Source organism: Podarcis cretensis (assembly GCF_951804945.1).
Source record: "Podarcis cretensis genome assembly, chromosome: 15".
In the NCBI taxonomy this organism is placed as follows: Eukaryota; Metazoa; Chordata; class Lepidosauria; order Squamata; family Lacertidae; genus Podarcis; species Podarcis cretensis.
In genome coordinates, this window is record NC_137185.1 from 3,967,346 (window position 1) to 3,984,940 (window position 17,595).

A 17,595-nucleotide genomic window follows, 5' to 3' on the forward strand; every position below is an offset into this window, starting at 1 on the left:
TTGCGGGGGAGGAAGGGAAAAGAGAACACAAAATGAGAGTCAGCGTGGTGTAGTGGTTAAGAGCGGTGGACTCGTAATCTGGTGAACTGGGTTCGCTTCCCCGCTCCTCCACATGCAGCTGCTGGGTGACCTTGGGCCAGTCACACTTCTCTGAAGTCTCTCAGCCCCACTCATCTCACAGAGTGTTTGTTGTGGGGGAGGAAGGGAAAGGAGAATGTTAGCCGCTTTGAGACTCCTTAAGGGGAGTGAAAGGTGGGATATCAAGTCCAAACTCCTCCTCCTCCTCCTCTTCCTCCTCTTCTTCTTCACCTGAGCTACCACTTTAGTTATTGGGGCCTCCCGCCACCACCGCACGATTTCTGTTCTCATCCTGAAACAAAGTTCTTAACCCGAGGTACTATTTCTGGGTTAGTGGAGTCTGTAACCTGAAGCACCTGTAACCTGAAGCGTATGTAACCTGAGGTACCACTGTACACCTGTCTGTCCATATCTCCTTCTCATGGGTCAATGTGGTGGAAAAGATACAAGGGTTGCTTCCATGGTGGCCTGGTTTGAGGTTTCTGGAGGGCCTAAAAACACTCTTGGTGAGTCCCACTCTGCCTCACTGCCACCGTCACCAGCTGTCGTGCTCCCTCCTCCTCCTTGCTCCCATTGGCTGGCTTACCAAGCAGGCAGCCAATGGGCAAGCCGGCAGGGGTATCTGCCGCTTTTGCTGGACCAGGCGGAGAGGCAGATAAGCAGTCAGGTTGCAATGGTGAGAAGGAGGAAGAGGTGGAGGTCCTTGTTCGTGGGGCCCCCTGTTCTGGCACGGGCCCCCGTGCAATGCCTAACAAAGCCTGCAGGGTCATTTTTTTTAAAAAAAATTGCATTTCCCTATATGCAGTTGCACTTGGATGCAGCAGCCGCATGTCAGGAGAAAACATTTTATTTTCTGCTTGGCTCTTATCACCAGAAGCTGCTCCACTTTGCTGAAAGCCCTCTCCGGAAAGTTCCGGGAGGGTGGGGAAGCCATTGTGGTGAGCCGCAGGGTTTCATTTTCCAGGAGGATCGAAGAGCAAGGAGGTTCGCGGTCTGCATTGCTCTTGTTTATTTCTTATCCAGGGAATTTTCAAATGAGCTCCCTGGCAGAAGCGGAATCCAAAGTAGGTGTTGCAGTGGGGAGTCGTCCGAGACAAGGCATTAAACAAAAGCTCCATCCATCCGCCAGCCTGAAGGTTACTGATCCTGTCTTTTCTGCGGGAGAGAGAGAAGAGAGAGAGAGCTAATCCAGGCAGGCCTCTATCAGCCTCCTCTAGCTGTTCCTGTCAGATCCTCTTGGCACAAACAAAAACAGATTATCTTGGTGGTGGCTGGGCTGATACCTTAGACTTTTGAAAACTTGCCAGCTTTGTGTTCCAAATAAACTGGGCGGTGTGCCCTTTCTGCTGTCGTTGCAGAATGCAGAAAGCCTCGGAGCACATGCAGAGTGTTGCCCTTTATCACGGAATAATAGTGGCCACCCTCATACATGATGGTTACCAGATTTTTTTCCAATGAATCCAGGGACACTTTTTTTTTTTTAGCTGAGTAGCAACAGGGATTCAGTAGTGGGGATGGTGAGGCAAAAGACCCTGGGCCCAAGCACACATGCATATTGTATAAAGGTGCAAAGCCCTTCTTTCATACCCTGTGAAACATAAATGCGCAGTTTTATAAAAAACTGGGCAACAGCCGCCGGCCCGTGACTCCCGAGTCTTCCCTGATCAGTCAAAATGAGGAATGGGGCAGGAGATTGGGGAAGGCTCAGGAGTCATGGCCTGGTGGCTGTTGCACAGTTTTTTAAAAATCTCTGCGCATTTATGTTTCACAGGGTGCAAAAGAAGGGCTTTGCACCTTGCCTGGCAGAGAAACCATGCACCTTGCGCCCCTCCTGGGCACCGCCCCCCCCCCGTGACTCCCGAGCCTCCCCTGATCTGTCAAAACAAAGGGGGCAGGAGATCTGTACTGTCGGATGTCCCCGGTTCAGCTTTGGCAGTGGCGGCGGCAGCGAGCAGCTCCTGAAGCCAGCCAGAGCCAACTGCGCTACCAGGCTGGCTCTGGGCTGCTGAGGCTGCCGCTGCCACTTTTCCTGGGGACAGATTTGCAAATCTGGGGACTGTACCCAGGAACCGGGGACGTCTGGTAACCCTAATGTACATTGAGGGTTGAGATAGAGAGAAGGTTTCTGGGTTGGAGGACAGAGATGGGACCCTTTCCTCAGCCCAAGTACCGTGTCCCTTTGTGGCGACTCTGGGGGGACAGCATGTGCCAGCAGTTCGTTCGTTCTTTCTTTCTCTCTCTCTTTCTTTCTTTCTTTCTTTCTTTCTTTCTTTCTTTCTTTCTTTCTTTCTTTCATCTTTTATATCCCACCTTATTCTCCAAGGAGCTCAAGGTCTCCACATGGTTCTCCCCCTCCTCATTTAATCCCCACGACGACCCTGTGAGGTAGGCTGAGGGGCAGTGAGTGGCCCAAGGTAGCCAAGTGGGGGCGGGATTTGAACCCTGGTCTTGCAGGTCTCGGCAAGTGGGACAAGAATCAGAAGCAGGTGGAACAGCAGACGCGGCTTTTCCTTGTTGCTCTCTCATCAAGTTTCAGGTCTCTCCCCATCAATTTATAGGATTGATTCTGGGAATCCCACAATTTCTAAGCGGAAATTCCGTTATCCATAGTTCTACATCAGTTTGAGATTTATTTATTTTTAAAGTCCTCATGAAAATCCATTGATATTTTAATACACATCCACCCTAATAGGCACATTTTTTTTTGCAAAGCAATGTTCATTATTATGCTTTCAATTTATTTCCTGCCTACTCTTCGCCATCAGGTCCCGGGGGGCGCGTTGTGCCATTTTAAAATCCAGTCTTAAAAACAGTTAATACAAATTACAAAAGCAGGAATAGGGTGCACCCTGAAAATAAATATCTTAGGTGCTGAAGGCCAGGGTAAAGAGGTGCACCTCCAGCATCTGAGGACAGCTCAGCCCCCCCCCAAGTATGTGGGGATGGGGCTGAGCCCCCCCTGCCCCAGTCTTGAGGGTCTGGTCCCTCAAGGCCTCCCTGTGGGACCTCTCTACAGCAGCAGAGGGCCTTATGGGAGAAGCCCCCCCATGACATGTGGAACTCAGCGCCACTGGATGAAATTGATGTAGCGCCTCCCCCTTGCCTCTTAGTGTCTCCCCCAGGTAATCCCATCCCCCCCCCCTGGGAGCAGTACCTCCCACTTTGGAAACCTAGATAAACAGATAAAAGATCTGCATTGATAGTTGCACTGCAGCCCTAATTATAATAGAAGGCAAAGGGACCCCTGACCATTAGGTACAGTCATGGCCAACTCTGGGGTTGTGGCGCTCATCTCGCTTTATTGGCCGAGGGAGCCAGTGTGCAGCTTCCGGGTCATGTGGCCAGCATGACAAAGCCGCTTCTGGCGAACCAGAGCAGCACACAGAAACGCTGTTTATCTTCCTGTCGGAGTGGTACCTATTTATCTACTTGCACATGACATGCTTTCAAACTGCTAGGTTGGCAGGAGCAGGGACCGAGCAATGGGAGCTCACCCCATCGCGGGGATTCGAACCGCCAACCTTCTGATCGGCAAGCCCAAGAGGCTCAGTGGTTTAGACCACAGCACCACCCATGCCCCATAATTATAATATTACTGCATAATCTTTGAAGGGACCCAGCATTTCTGAATTTGCCACTCCACTGCTAGTCACACACACCCGCCCCAAATCTTGCTTGATAGCAGACTGTGGTCTCCAGAAATGGTGTGCTCTGTGTGTGAGAGCGAGAAAGAGAAAACAGGAAAATGAAAATAAAAGCGGATTTAGAGGGGGCATTAGGCCAACAAGATCTTTTTTTTCAGTCCGCTGCATCCAGCGCGAGACAGATAATTAATACCATTGTCACGGTGTCTAAAGTGGATTGAGGTTCTGTGTCCAAATGCACATGTTGTTACCATTGTTCGCATTAATTACTTAATTGCTCTCGTTAATGGTCTTAACCCACATTTGCAAAGAGATATTGTTCAAGGAGCGCCTGTCAGGCTGGAGACGAATTGCAGGCCTGTCTCTCCTTGGGGGCACAGGGGGTCGCCCTCCCCACCCCAGCGTCCCTGCACCCCAGTGATTCTCAAATGCTTGCCTTCGTTCTTCCTCGCCTGGAGCCCCAGCCAAACGGGAGTCTAAATGGAGAGTTATTGTTGGTTTTCCCGCATCCCACCAGACCTTTTTCATTCTGGAGGCATTAATAACTAGGTGTCCAGTCACCCCCGCCGCAGATGAGAAATGTCAGTTTCTCTTGTTATTGGAAAAATCTGCAGGAGCCTTGCTTGGCTGCCAGTTTGCAGACAAAGAAGATCTCTCACTCTCCACACAGCCCAATCTGTCTTGAGAAACATAAGGAGAGACCTTCCTGGATCAGGCTGGTGTCCCATCCAGTCCAGCATGCTGTTCTCACGGTGGCCAACCAGGTGCCCCCGAACAGAAACCCACAACCTAAACACAAAAACACACTCCCTTCTCCTGCAGAAGCACTGCAGCCTCAAACTGCGGAGACAGATCACAGCCCTCCTAGACAGCAGCCATCGATAGACTTTCCCCCTCCACGAATTTTTCCAGCCCTCTTTTAAAGCCCCCCAACCCAAATTGGTGGTGTAGTGAAGATTCCATCAACGGTGTCTCCGAAACATTTTGCACATCACTTGGGAAGACAGGCGAACTAATACAGTATCAGCGTACTGGAAGAAGCAAAGATCACCAGTGTTGAAGCAATGATTCTTCAACATCAACTTGGTTGGACTGGTCATGTTGTGCGGATGCACAATGATCGTCTTCCAAAGCAAATACTCTATTCTGAACTTAAAAATGGAAAGCGTAATGCTGGTGGTCAACAAAAGAGGTTCAAAGACTGTCTCAAGGCAAATCTAAAAAAATGTAGCATAAACACTGACAACTGGGAAACACTGGCCTGCGAGTGCTCCAGTTGGAGAACAGCCTTTGCCAAAGGTGCCTGGCAAATCCACACCGTGATCAACTCCTGCCCGGAAACCAATGTCCCCAGAATTGGCCTCCACAGTCGCTTACGGACTCATTGTTAAAACCGTGTTTATGGAAGACAATCTTACTCGGCTACGAGTGATTGCTAAAGAGAAAAGAGATGAGCGTGTGCTAAAACTGCCTCCAGTACTAAGGTAAACTTTACCTCTGCTGCTCCGCCCACTTTTGCCCCTGGCTCCGCCCACCATGGGCTTGCGGCTCCCGGATGGCTGAGCAGGAGGTAATGTGGCCCTCGGCTTGAAGAAAAGATTCCCCACACCTCTGCTGCCTTCTGAGCAAAATACCCAGATTCAGCTGGGAAACTTTATTCTTTCTTTGATGTGTGTGTGTGTGAAAAATGTCTGTCTCTCCTTTCCTCCCCTCTCCCTTCCCACAATGTTTATGCCGAGGGCAGCCAGTGGAGATCAAAGGTTCTCAATCTTATCCCCCTGGAAAGCAGAGCACTAGTCACCCCAGCCAGGAAGTATTAAACTGTGGCCGTGCGTCGCATTCAAAAACACTGGCGCCAGCTCTCTTGTCTCTCTCTCTCTCTCTCTCTCTCTCTCTCTCTCTCTCTCTCTCTGAGGACATTGGTACAGCTAAGGGAGGCAGCCCAGGGATTTTAGACACCCCTGCAGGGGCGTCGCTGGGTCCCCCCTGGGTCCCCCTGGGTGGGGGAGTGTTGCACAGACCTGTGGCCCAAATTTGCATAAAATGTGCCCTCGCTAATTTACATGGACCGATGATGATTCAGGGGGAGAGGGGAGCCTGCCCTGTTAACAAAGTGAAAAAACATTAAAATTAAAAGTGGGGGTAGATCAGAGCTCCCTTAACCCCACAACTCCCAGGCTGTTTGCTTAGTAGGTCTCTATGCAAGCTCATAAGTCTGCAAGAATGTTGTACAGAGTACTCTATCAACTATCATCTATCTGTCTATCTATCTATCATCTATCTATCATCTATCTATATCTATCTATCTATCTATCATCTATCTATCTATCTATCTATCTATCTATCTATCTATCTATCTATCTATCTATCTATCTATCATCTATATCTATCTATCTATCTATCTATCTATCATCATCATCTATCATCTATCTATCTATCTATCTATCTATCTATCTATCTATCTATCTATCTATCATCTATCTATCTATCTATCTATCATCTATCTATCTATCTATCTATCTATCTATCTATCTATCTATCATCTCTATCATCTATCTATATCTATCTATCTATCTATCTATCTATCTATCATCTATCTATCTATCATCTATCTATCTATCTATCTATCTATCTATCTATCTATCATCTCTATCATCTATCTATATCTATCTATCTATCTATCTATCTATCTATCTATCTATCTATCTATCATCTATCTATCTATCTATCTATCTATCTATCATCTATCTATCATCTATCTATCTATCTATCTATCTATCTATCTATCAACTATCTATCTATCTATCATCTATCTATCTATCTATCTATCTATCATCTATCTATCATCTCTATCATCTATCTATCTATATCTATCTATCTATCTATCTATCATCTATCTATCATCATCATCTATATCTCTCTATCTCTCTATCTCTATCTATCTAAGAACAGCATGCTGGATCAGGCCAGTGGGAAACCTGTTAGCAGGATTTGAGCACAACACCCCTTTCCTTTTTTGTGGTTTGCAGCAATAAGAATTCAGAAGCTTCGCTGCCTTTAGCTATGGAGGCAGAGTAGGGCCATTGTGGCTAAAAGTTGTTGTTAGCGTTATCCTCCATGAAACTGCCCAATCCTCTTCTAAAGCCATCCATGGGCCAGCTGGAATGGCTCAGTTGGCAGAACATGAGACAAAGAGTCTCATGGGTTGTGGGTTCGAGTCCTAAGTCGGGGGTTGGACTAGATGGCCCTCAGGGTTCTATCGAACCCAACAATTCTACGCTTCTGTGTCGTGGAAGGCGCAGTGCCGTCCTTCACAACCCTTCCCCGTCCCTCACAGCTCTCCTAGTGCTGATTTTTTAAAAAAGGAGTAAGCACAACATATATATTTTATTTCATCCACATCGTACGATGTAAAGGTCAGCGCTGGGGAGTCGGCAGTGGCTTGGAGGCCTGCCGACAATGCAGGTTTTCTATTCCTTAACTTTTAACGAATTGCCTCTCTTCTTCTTTTTTCCCTTTTCAAAAGATCGCCTCTCCAATTAAAAGCACCATCGGAGGCTTAATGTCAAATTTGGAGCTTGGCAGGAAGGGCAGTTGTGTGTGTGTGTGTGTGTGTGTGTGTGCTTTGCCAAGGGCTGTAGCAGGACGAGAGCCAGTCTTTTGAATGGCAAAACTTCCTAGCTTTTCAAACAATGTCTGGCATGGACGTTTTCTCTTGTGAGCATCAGTACAGAACTGTGTCACAGAGGTCCAGGCCTCTCTGTCTGGTCCTTGGGCCTTAGGTCAGAAGAGTACTGCTGGATCAGCTTGATGGCACACCCTCCAACATTCCTCAGATGAACAAAGGGACATTTCTCCCTTCCCGCCGACTGGCCCTCCTCAACCCACCCCCCAATTTTGTGTGTGTCCCCCTTCCCTGCAGAGTATTTCCTCTTACCATCAGCCTGTTGAATTTCTCCATCCTGTGGTGTAAAGGAGATAAACAGGTGTCGACCCTTCGCTATCTGCTATGTGTTACCTGGGAAAGTGGAGAATGTTAGGATATTGATGTTCCGATCCACATTTCCTCTTACTACTACAATGGGCCACAACACACATGCCAGCCTGAGAAAAACCCTAAATCCCAATTTTATTTTATTCTTTGGTAGACCTACAAGAAGAAAAGCACATGACAATAAATGAATTTTAGAAAGAGGTAAGATTAGAGGAGGGAGGCGCTGTGGGTTAAACCACAGAGCCTAGGACTTGCCGATCAGAAGGTCAGCGGTTCGAATCCCCGTGACGGGGTGAGCTCCCATTGCTCGGTCCCTGCTCCTGCCAACCTTGCAGTTCGAAAGCACGTCAAAGTGCAAGTAGATAAATAGGTACTGCTCCAGCGGGAAGGTAAATGGCATTTCCGTGCGCTGCTCTGGTTCACCAGAAGCGGCTTAGTCCTGCTGGCCACATGACCTGGAAGCTGTACGCCGGCTCCTGAGGCCAATAAAGCGAGATGAGCGCCGCAACCCCAGAGTTGTCTGCGACTGGACCTAATGGTCAGGGGTCCCTTTACCTTTTAAGATTAGAGGATGCACAAAGTGTTTTTGTTTTTTTAAATCAAGACTCTGTGCCCTCTGCTCTGCTCCCCCCTTTTTCCTGCCCAGGACGGCTCTGCCCTCTGCCTGCCCCGCAGAACCAGCATGGCACGCAGGGTTGGGCCTCAGCCTCCCTTCCTCCTCGCTGGCTCTCCAGCAGCCACGACCATTTGCCCAAGGGAGGCGGCTGGCAGCAGAGGCTGTAGAGAGGCAACGGGACAGGCGTCGGCTCATCTTCCTCCCTGAGTTCGGCCGTGGCAGCGCTGGCAGAGGAAATAGGGACATCCCAGAATCATATCAGAAGCTGGGGTGGCTTTCGTAATTCCGGGACTGTCCTGGAAAGTCGGGACACTTGGAGGGTATGTGATGGCCTATTTAACCCAGCCCCCTGTCCAGCGCCAAGGGCCTTCTGGCAGTTCCCTCGCCGCAAGAAGTTAAGTTACAGGGAAGCAGGCAGAGGGCCTTCTCGGAGGTGGCACCCGCCCTGTGGAACGCCCTCCCACCAGATGTCAAAGAGAACAACAACTACCAGACTTTTAGATGACACCTGAAGGCAGCTTTTAAGGTTTAATAGGTTATTGTATTTTTGTGTTCTGTTGGAAGCCACCCAGAGTGTCTGGGGAAACCCAGCCAGATGGGTGGGGTATAAATAAATTATTATTATTATTATTATTATTATTATTATTATTATTATTATTTTATTATTATTATCACAAAGGCTGACCAGGTGCCTTAGTGGGAAACCTAGGATCTGAGCACAAGAGCAATCTCCTCTTCCATGGCTTCCAAAAACAGGAATTCAGAAGCGTTGTTACCTCCAAGTTGGTGGCCATCCCTCTCTCCTGTGGGAGGGAGTTCCATAGTTTAGCTGTGTGTGGCATGAAGGAGCCCTTTCTTTATCTATCCTGAATCTTCCAACATTTTGACGCCCTCTCACCCATCCTTACAAGGGGAGGAGAGTCCGACCGCCCTGCACCCAGCCGGATTTTACCCTTCTCTTCCAATGCTAGGCCGACTTGTGAAATGTGGGTCATCGCTGAAGGCGCTCTGGCCTGGCCGAGTCGGAAAAAGAGCAAAATGGCTAAGTCCTCTCTCACGCAGCAGCTGGGAGGTTCAAGGTGACTTTGGGATTGGCGTGGGGAGGGCGGAATCCCTTAGCACTGATTCTCCACTCATCCATCACCTGAGCTCTGCCTCCTTGCTTAGGATCAGAGCTTCTTATGCAAAAAAAGCTTAGCCAGAGGTGAGGACACTCAAGGGCGATTGCAAGCCTGTCGAAGGTGCGAGAGGAGCAGATGGTCTGTGGCGTGTGGCTGCAGAGGGGCCTTTAAGCTGCGCTGCCTCAGAGCTTGTGCCGGCCGAAGTAGGTTTTCTTATATGGCTATTGCGGGGATGGATCCGTCCATTTACACCCACAGCTTCTCTGTGTTTCTGCGTTAGCTTGCAATTCTTCCCCTTCTGAAAATTCACCTGCGTTTCAGTGCAAATTCCGCCTACATGCTTTGGAATGCAGTTTCGTTTTATTTATTTATCACATTTATCTCCCACTGGTTTTTCCTCTCCAGGTGGTGTGTACACAGTTCTGATCCTCTCCTCATTTAACACCTCATTTAATTAGGTTAAGCTGCTGAGGGATTGATTGTTAAACCGCTCTCAGAACCGTAGCTCTGGGAGGGGACATGGGGTCTCCCTGACAACCCTCAGCGCCCTCATCAAACTACAGCTCCCAGAATTCTTTGAGGGAGGAAGAGATTGACTGTTTCAAATGGTATCATAGTGCTTTAAATGTATGGTGTGGATGTGACCTAAATCTCACTGAACACTGTACGAAAACAGCCACCATTCAGTGGGTCTGTTGCACAATGCTCACTCTATTTCTTATCCTTTCCCACAAAAAAAATGCCTTGTCCACACAGGCGCACTGAGCCTGCCCCCTGCCATAGATGGCTTTTGAAAGGAAACCAGAGAAGCTCTATTTTTCAAATTAATTTTGAACCTTAAAGGGTGACTGCTAATCACAATGACTATATGCAACCTCCGGATTCAGGAGGAGTCAGCAGGGCTCTTCTTAAGTCCCTATACAGGGAACTGGGAAACATTTAATAAATGCAGTTCTCCTCTCTTACTTCTCTTCACAACCTTGAGGACTAGCCTCTTGGCTCCCAAAATAAACACATTCTGAGTTTTTCAGGATGTACACACCACAAGTGCACATGATATGTATGGACCTGGTCATCCAGATTGCAGAAGTCCATTGCGCAAATGCTTAACTGCTAGTCGTAATAAGTAGATGTAGTTAATACTACTACTCTGGCCTTAATCCCTTAGCCCTTGAACTTGGAAGAAAACGCAGAAGGAGGTGCTATCATCCCCCACCCCAGGGCCTTCCAGCCCAGATAATGTGTGTTTCTGGGCTTATTAGATGGGGATGGCACATGGCCATTGCAATCCTTCCTGCCCCAGGCGACAGGAGCCAATGGCTGTGGAATGGGGTAATTGCCCTTTAAGTCTGCAGGCAGTTCTTCAGAGGGCAAGGGACCAAAAGCAGGACCAGACCAGCCACACTCTGCAGAAGCAATAGCTCCCCCTGGTGGAGGGAGGCTGCTACAACCAGCAGCTTCCACAGTGCTCTGTCCAGGGTCCTGAACTGCCTTGCCTTGGGAGGCAATGGGCGTAGGAAAATCTCAACTCTCACAAGGGAGAAGTCACAGCTGTTAAATGAGTTTACATGTGTCAGAACAAAGTTGGGCAGGGTTAGTTTTCCAAAAATGTTAAGTCCAGGCTTCCCAAATTGGCTGGTACTGACTCTCTGGGGTTGATGGAACAGTGCAGAAGGGTGAATTACGGTAAGACCAAGGGGGTCAAATGGGCTTAGGCATGTGGAAAATAAGTTGATGAGGTTTAATCCCCCCAAAATAATTTGAAAAACTATGAGCCTCAGAAATAAAGGGCATGAGCACATACAGAGCGCACCTCCCTTGGCAATGAGGAACTTCTGCATGATTCCTAGCAGTGGTGATGGGTAATTAATACACATTGATTAAGGTAAAGGTAAAGGTACCCCTGCCCGTACGGGCCAGTCTTGACAGACTCTGGGGTTGTGCGCCCATCTCACTTAAGAGGCCAGGGGCCAGCGCTGTCCGGAGACACTTCCGGGTCACGTGGCCAGCGTGACATTGCTGCTCTGGCCAGAGCCAGAGCCAGAGCCAGAGCTGCACACGGAAACGCCGTTTACCTTCCCGCTGGTAAGCGGTCCCTATTTATCTACTTGCACCCGGAGGTGCTTTCGAACTGCTAGGTTGGCAGGCACTGGGACCGAGCAGCGGGAGCGCACCCCGCCGCAGGGATTCGAACCGCCGACCTTTCGATCGGCAAGCCCTAGGCGCTGAGGCTTTAACCCACAGCGCCACCTGCGTCCCTTACACATTGATTAGATATCAATTATTTCATTTGGGTTGGGGGTCAATGACAATTTCACAAGCTCATCAAGGGTTCAGTGAACTCAGAGGTTCTCAGACTTAAGTAATTTAAAATGGTGGAGAAACCCCAACTTCCCTCATTCCCGTTGCCAAAGTCTTTATTTCCTTTAAGAGCATGAGACCCTTCTGCAATATCTGGAAAACATTCCTGCCCACATCTCATTTTGTATAGAAAGGTTCTGTCTACTATCTGTCAACTTGTTTTTATTATTGCTTGTTAGCCGCCCTGAGCCCGGCCTTGGCTGGGGAGGGCAGGGTATAAATTATTATTATTATTATTATTATTATTATTATTATTATTATTACTAACCTACCCACGTCAGCCAACCCCAAGACCCACCAACTCACCTACCTACCATGGTTTGACCATCTCAAACCCACTCCCCATTGAAGGAGTAGCAGGATAAATGAGGAAGGATTAAAGTTTGTAGATGTTCAACAAACTACTAAACAGCTGCTAAACATTTCCCCCCTGGGTGTGACTGGGTGCATCCATGAGGACCAGAAACTTGAAAAAAAAAAAACTAAAAAGTTGGTTCCAAAGTGTTCTGGCCCAAACTTTCAGACCAGGAGGGGGAGCGGGGTAGATATTCTTTATAATGGTCCTCCAATCACATTGCTGCGATTTCTCAAATCCCACCCCTTTCACGTCATTGGCCCATTTTTGCTTTGTGAAACTGTGCTTAATGCATTGGGGGGGGGGGTTGCATGAGGAGCTCAGCAGCCGTGACAAACCAAAGGCTGCCTTCTTCTCCTGCCAAGGGAGACAGACTGCATTTCTCAGTTCTGCTCACTTTTTTCCTTAAAAAAAAAACAAAACAAGGCAGGGAGAGAGAAAGGAAATGTAGATACATAAAAAAGAGCATCTGCTTCAATGTTTTGGTTCCTTTTATAATCGCGTGTGTTGCTGAACAGAGACTAGTGCCTTCCCTTTCACCTGAGGGTGGAGGGAATTGTCACCATCTTCCTGGGCTGAAAACAAACAATCAATTCTCTCCTTTCTTTCAAACCCAGCCTGTGGATTTACGCTTGGCATTCATTCGCTTGCACACAAATAGAAGGCTGCATGTGATCATTCCAGAACAGAAGAGGGTGGTGCTCATTGAGACTGGTGGGGTGGGAAGCAGGCAAGGCTCACACCTCCGTAGGAGAGCATCTTTCAATTCCTGGCATTTCCAGGTAGGGCTGGGAACGTCCCCTGTCTGAAACCATGGAGAGCTGCTACCAGTCAGCGTAGGCCATGGGTAGGCAAACTAAGGCCTGGGGGCTGGATCTGGCCCAATCACCTTCTAAATCCAGCCCACAGACAGTCCGGGAATTTTTACATGAGTAGAATGTGTCCTTTTAATTAAAATGCATTTCTGGGTTATTTGTGGGGCTTAGGAATTCATTCATTTTTTCGCCCAAAATATAGTCCAGTCCCCGACAAGGTCTGAGGGACAGTGGACCACCCCCCTGCTGAAAAAGTTTGCTGACCTCTGGTGTAGGCAATACTGAGCTAGATGGAGCAATGACCTGACTCTGTGTTAGGCAACTCCCAGTGTAGGTGGAGCAAGAACCTCTTACAGATGGAGCTTCATCCTCTTTTCCTATGTGCTCTACAAACACCCCACTGAAATGGAGGAGGAGGGAGCTGCCAGCCAGTGCCACCCCTTGGACAAGCTGGGAGTCAGAAGCCAGGCGGGTGGGGGCTACTGAGGCTGGTGGAGCAGGCCCCATTCCCTCCAATGGTCTAGCCTCCACCTTTCCAAAAGTCCCCTAGTATGGGCACAATTCGGGCAGGCAGCTGAGTTCGAATCCAGTTGTTAATCACATTCATGGAGTGTAAGGCTCTCAATGGCGGCTGGCTGTGATGGTGACATGGAGCCTCCAGTGACAGAGGCAGTCTACCTATGAATACTGGGAATCTGCCAGCGGGGACAGCTGCCACTGCACTCAGATGACCCAGCAAGGCTCTTCCTATGTGTGTCTCCGTGTCTCTGTGTGTGTCTGGTTAAACCTCGCAGGCCTCATCTCCATATAAACAGAGCAATTTTCAAAGGATGTCCTCCCGGAGACGCTTTTGCAAAACACTGGAAAATAAATCTGCTGTTTGCTTGCCGTAATGGGAATCTTAACGAGGCCCTGAGGATTGATCTCCCCCATCCAATTTTAATAGGCCGGGTTTAGCATCACAGAGGGTTTAGCAGAAGGGGGGGGGGGAGAGGGAAACTGCCACCTTCCATTGGGCTGGGAGCTTAGTAGCCGGAAAAAACACACCATCGTTTGCTCCAGCAGCCGTGCAGGATCAGGGCCCGGCAGCAGGTATGCCACCAAAATGGAGTGACCTTTGCCAAGGGCTGTCATCCAATTAAAAAAACAAACAAACCATGCACACCCCAGCCTCCCAGAGCAATGGAAGAAGCCAGGGATAGTTACTTTCCATTTTGCAGGGTCAAAGGGGGATTGTTCCACAGGCTGGCTGACTGGCTGCCTTGCGGAGAGACAGGCAAAGCTGCTCCCTTCCATTTTCTGGATCCAGAGGCAGAACAAAGTGTTCAGCTCCACGGCATTTGGCAGCCAGACCCTTCCACTGTATCCAGGCCCACGATACTGGCTGCAGAATGAGGCCGTTGCCAGTGTCTTGAGTGCCAAACACCAGCTGTCCAGAATCAGTTGCTGCTTTAAAAAAATAAAAAATTAAATCATTAAGACAGCAAAATAATAGATTCCCACAAATAAGGCACAATAAAGCGAATAAAGACATCTGCTTGCAAATGCTAACTGTATTACAACAAATTGAAGGCGGCATGAGGCTGAGCATTACCATTAAAGTTGCTTTTTTCCAGTGCATCACAAAGAATACCCATTTTTCTACAAACTTATTAGCTTGATTTATGTGCGCTCTTTCCTAAGTTAATTTAATCATTGTTACTATAGACCAAATCATGTCAAGCCATTCACATACACTTGCTTTTTTAAAAAAAGAAGAAGACTTTCCATCTCATTTGCATGTCCAGAACCTTTGTGTCCCTGTTTATCGGTGTCCTTTCTTAACCTGGGGCTGGGGATTGGAGGATCTGAACCAGGGGCTTGGGAACTAGCCCAAGTTGTTAGCTGTGGGGAGTGGGTGTCTTGGATTCGATTTTCACTCCAGTCCTGACACCTGGTGAGCATGGTCTCATCATCATCATCATCATCAATTATTATTTATACACCGCCCATCTGGCTGGTCTTCCCCAACCATCAATAAAGATCAAGCTTACTAGCTGCCTTGCTTCTCAATATTCTCTGGTTGGCCTCTGTTATTTTCTCCTACCAATAGGGAACCTACGTAAGGACTTTATATGGGCTCTGGAATACCCCATAAGGTAAAAAGGGCAGATTTTTGTTTACAACAATGGGTCCCCAGTTTGATCCACCAGATCTCTTCTTATCTTCTTAACCCTTCCAAGTTGGAGAACCTGACCATCTCAGGTCAAGGGACGAAAGGTTCTCCAACGGTACCAAAAATTTAATATGCCTATATATTATTTTAAGAAACAAAACAACACAGCAGGGATTTGGGAAGTCCAGAGCGCTGCCATTTACAACCTATTCATCATTTCTGCAAATCAGCATCCTTATCCCACCGTGTTCCTCTCAAATTTCCCCCCTTTTAAAAAATATGCGGTGCTAAATTTAACCAGCTTATTGGCACAATCATCCCTCTCCTCTCTCCCCCCCACCCCCACACATCGCACCCACCTTATTTTCCCTCCACCATTCTGCCAAAGACCGGCTCTGAGTATGTTTTGAGAGAGAAAACCAACAGGGTGTCTTTCTGCTTCAATCAATAATCTCTTGTGTGGGAACAAACAGGCCCTCAAATTATAGAGGCTGGGCTCGTGAGGATTGCGTGGGAGCAGTGTGCAGGCATGGAATCCACAGCAGAGCTTTTAGTTGCCCCCCCCACCCCTCCATCATTTTAAGAAGGCAAGTTTCTAGCCCTCATGGGGCATTCTGAGAAAAGGTGCCTTGGAATTTGGTACTGGGCAATGTCAGGAGTAAGCTCAGAGGCCTTCTGAAGTGAGGTGGGCAGTAGATGGACAAAATCGAATTTAAAAGCCAGAGCAAGGAGGGGTAACATCTGGGAAACTCCCCTCCCCCGGCTATCATTGGACTCCAGCTACCATCACCCCTAGCCTGCATGGCCAGTGGCAGAGGATTCTGGGAGTTGTAGTCAAACAGCAGCTGAACAGCCGCAGGTTCCCCATCCTTACAACAGAGGAAAATATCCAGTGGAATGTCAAACATTCATTACTTAGAGGTAGACTTCCTTTGGGCATTGAAATTCCATGTAACTAAGTCATCCCCCACAAGTTTGTTTAATGCAAATCCCAGGACTATCGTCACATCTTGTGGAGGTGAGTTCCACACATCAATATGATAAAGATGTTGCACGTTTTCCCCTCTCCCCCACCTCCTTTTATTCTTTCGGCCTCTGTTACATGTTGTCAGAAAGCCCTGAAGCAGACTCCTTTGCAAACACCTCAGTTCTTGGAAGAACCCTGAACTCGGGGCTTGTTCGCCAATGACAGCTAAGTAGAGCCTCCAGGTTCAAGAGGAGTCTACCCCTTGATGCTAGCTGCCCGACATTCTCCTTGCATTTTTTTTTGCAAAAATAAAAATAAAAATTGGTACCTATTACTTGGCTACAGAACTGCAAAATTCAGGAAAAAGTACAAATTGCAAAGGGTGCTTGAGTTTCAACTTACGTAATGTTTTGGGGAGCGCAGATCGGGTTGATCCAAAAGGATCCTGTACCCCTAAAGCTTTTGGTTCCTTTCTTTGACTTGATTTTTTCTCCTGTCATTCTGACTCCACTTGAATTTATATTTCCAAAAGGGGCAAACACTTCTCTCCTCAATACGTGTCTCCTTTTCATTTTCTTCCAGCTGCCCTGGGGACATTAGATTTCAGCTTGCTGTATGATCAAGAGAACAACGCTCTCCACTGCACTATCAACAGAGCCAAGGTGGGTGTCTGGTAATAGACGTGTTGCTCTAGGGATCAGCCTTCTGTAACTCAGATAGACAGCCTGGAACGATCGAGCCGTCTGCCGAACTCTTGAGGCTCCCGTTAGCCAGCAGTTGTTCAGCCTTTGATCAGTGCCTTGTCATTATTTTATTTATTATTTCATAACATTTATATGCTGCTCAATTGTAAAAGAAACCCTTCCAAGTGGCTTACAAAAAAAAAAAACCCCACAACATTATTAGTAAAAACCATGGAAACATTCAGAAAATTATAGCCGGCATTAAACAAAAACACATCAGTAGTCTGGAGATCTGGGTAGACTTGTCGAAGCAAAAAATGTTTTGTTGTTGTTGTTGAGTCGTTTAGTCATGTCCGACTCTTCGTGACCCCCTGGACCAGAGCACGCCAGGCTCTCCTGTCTTCCACTGCCTCCCGCAGTTTGGTCAAACTCATGCTGGTAGCTTCGAGAACACTGTCCCACCATCTCGTCCTCTGTCGTCCCCTTCTCCTTGTGCCCTCCATCTTTCCCAGCATCAGGGTCTTTTCCAGGGAGTCTTCTCTTCTCATGAGGTGGCCAAAGTATTGGAGCCTCAGCTTCAGGATCTGTCCTTCCAGTGAGCACTCAGGGCTGATTTCCTTCAGAATGGAGAGGTTTGATCTTCTTGCAGTCCATGGGACTCTCAAGAGTCTCCTCCAGCACCAGAATTCAAAAGCATCAATTCTTAGCAGATGCCAAAAAGATTGCAGTGAAGGTGCCTGTCTGATATCAATAGGCAAGGAGTTTCAAATATTATGTGCCGCTACACTGAAATATCAATATTGTAA

At 47.9% G+C, this 17,595-nt stretch overlaps 1 protein-coding gene across 1 annotated transcript in view; it reads left to right on the forward strand.

The window, feature by feature from the left end:
* Positions 1-17,595, forward strand: part of DOC2B (double C2 domain beta) — a 125,217-nt gene that overhangs the window by 12,142 nt on the left and 95,480 nt on the right. Inside the window, exon 2 of the mRNA XM_079955771.1 lies at positions 16,689-16,768. Within this exon, the coding sequence (XP_079811897.1) occupies positions 16,689-16,768 (80 nt within the window). The remainder of the gene's footprint in view (positions 1-16,688; positions 16,769-17,595) is intronic.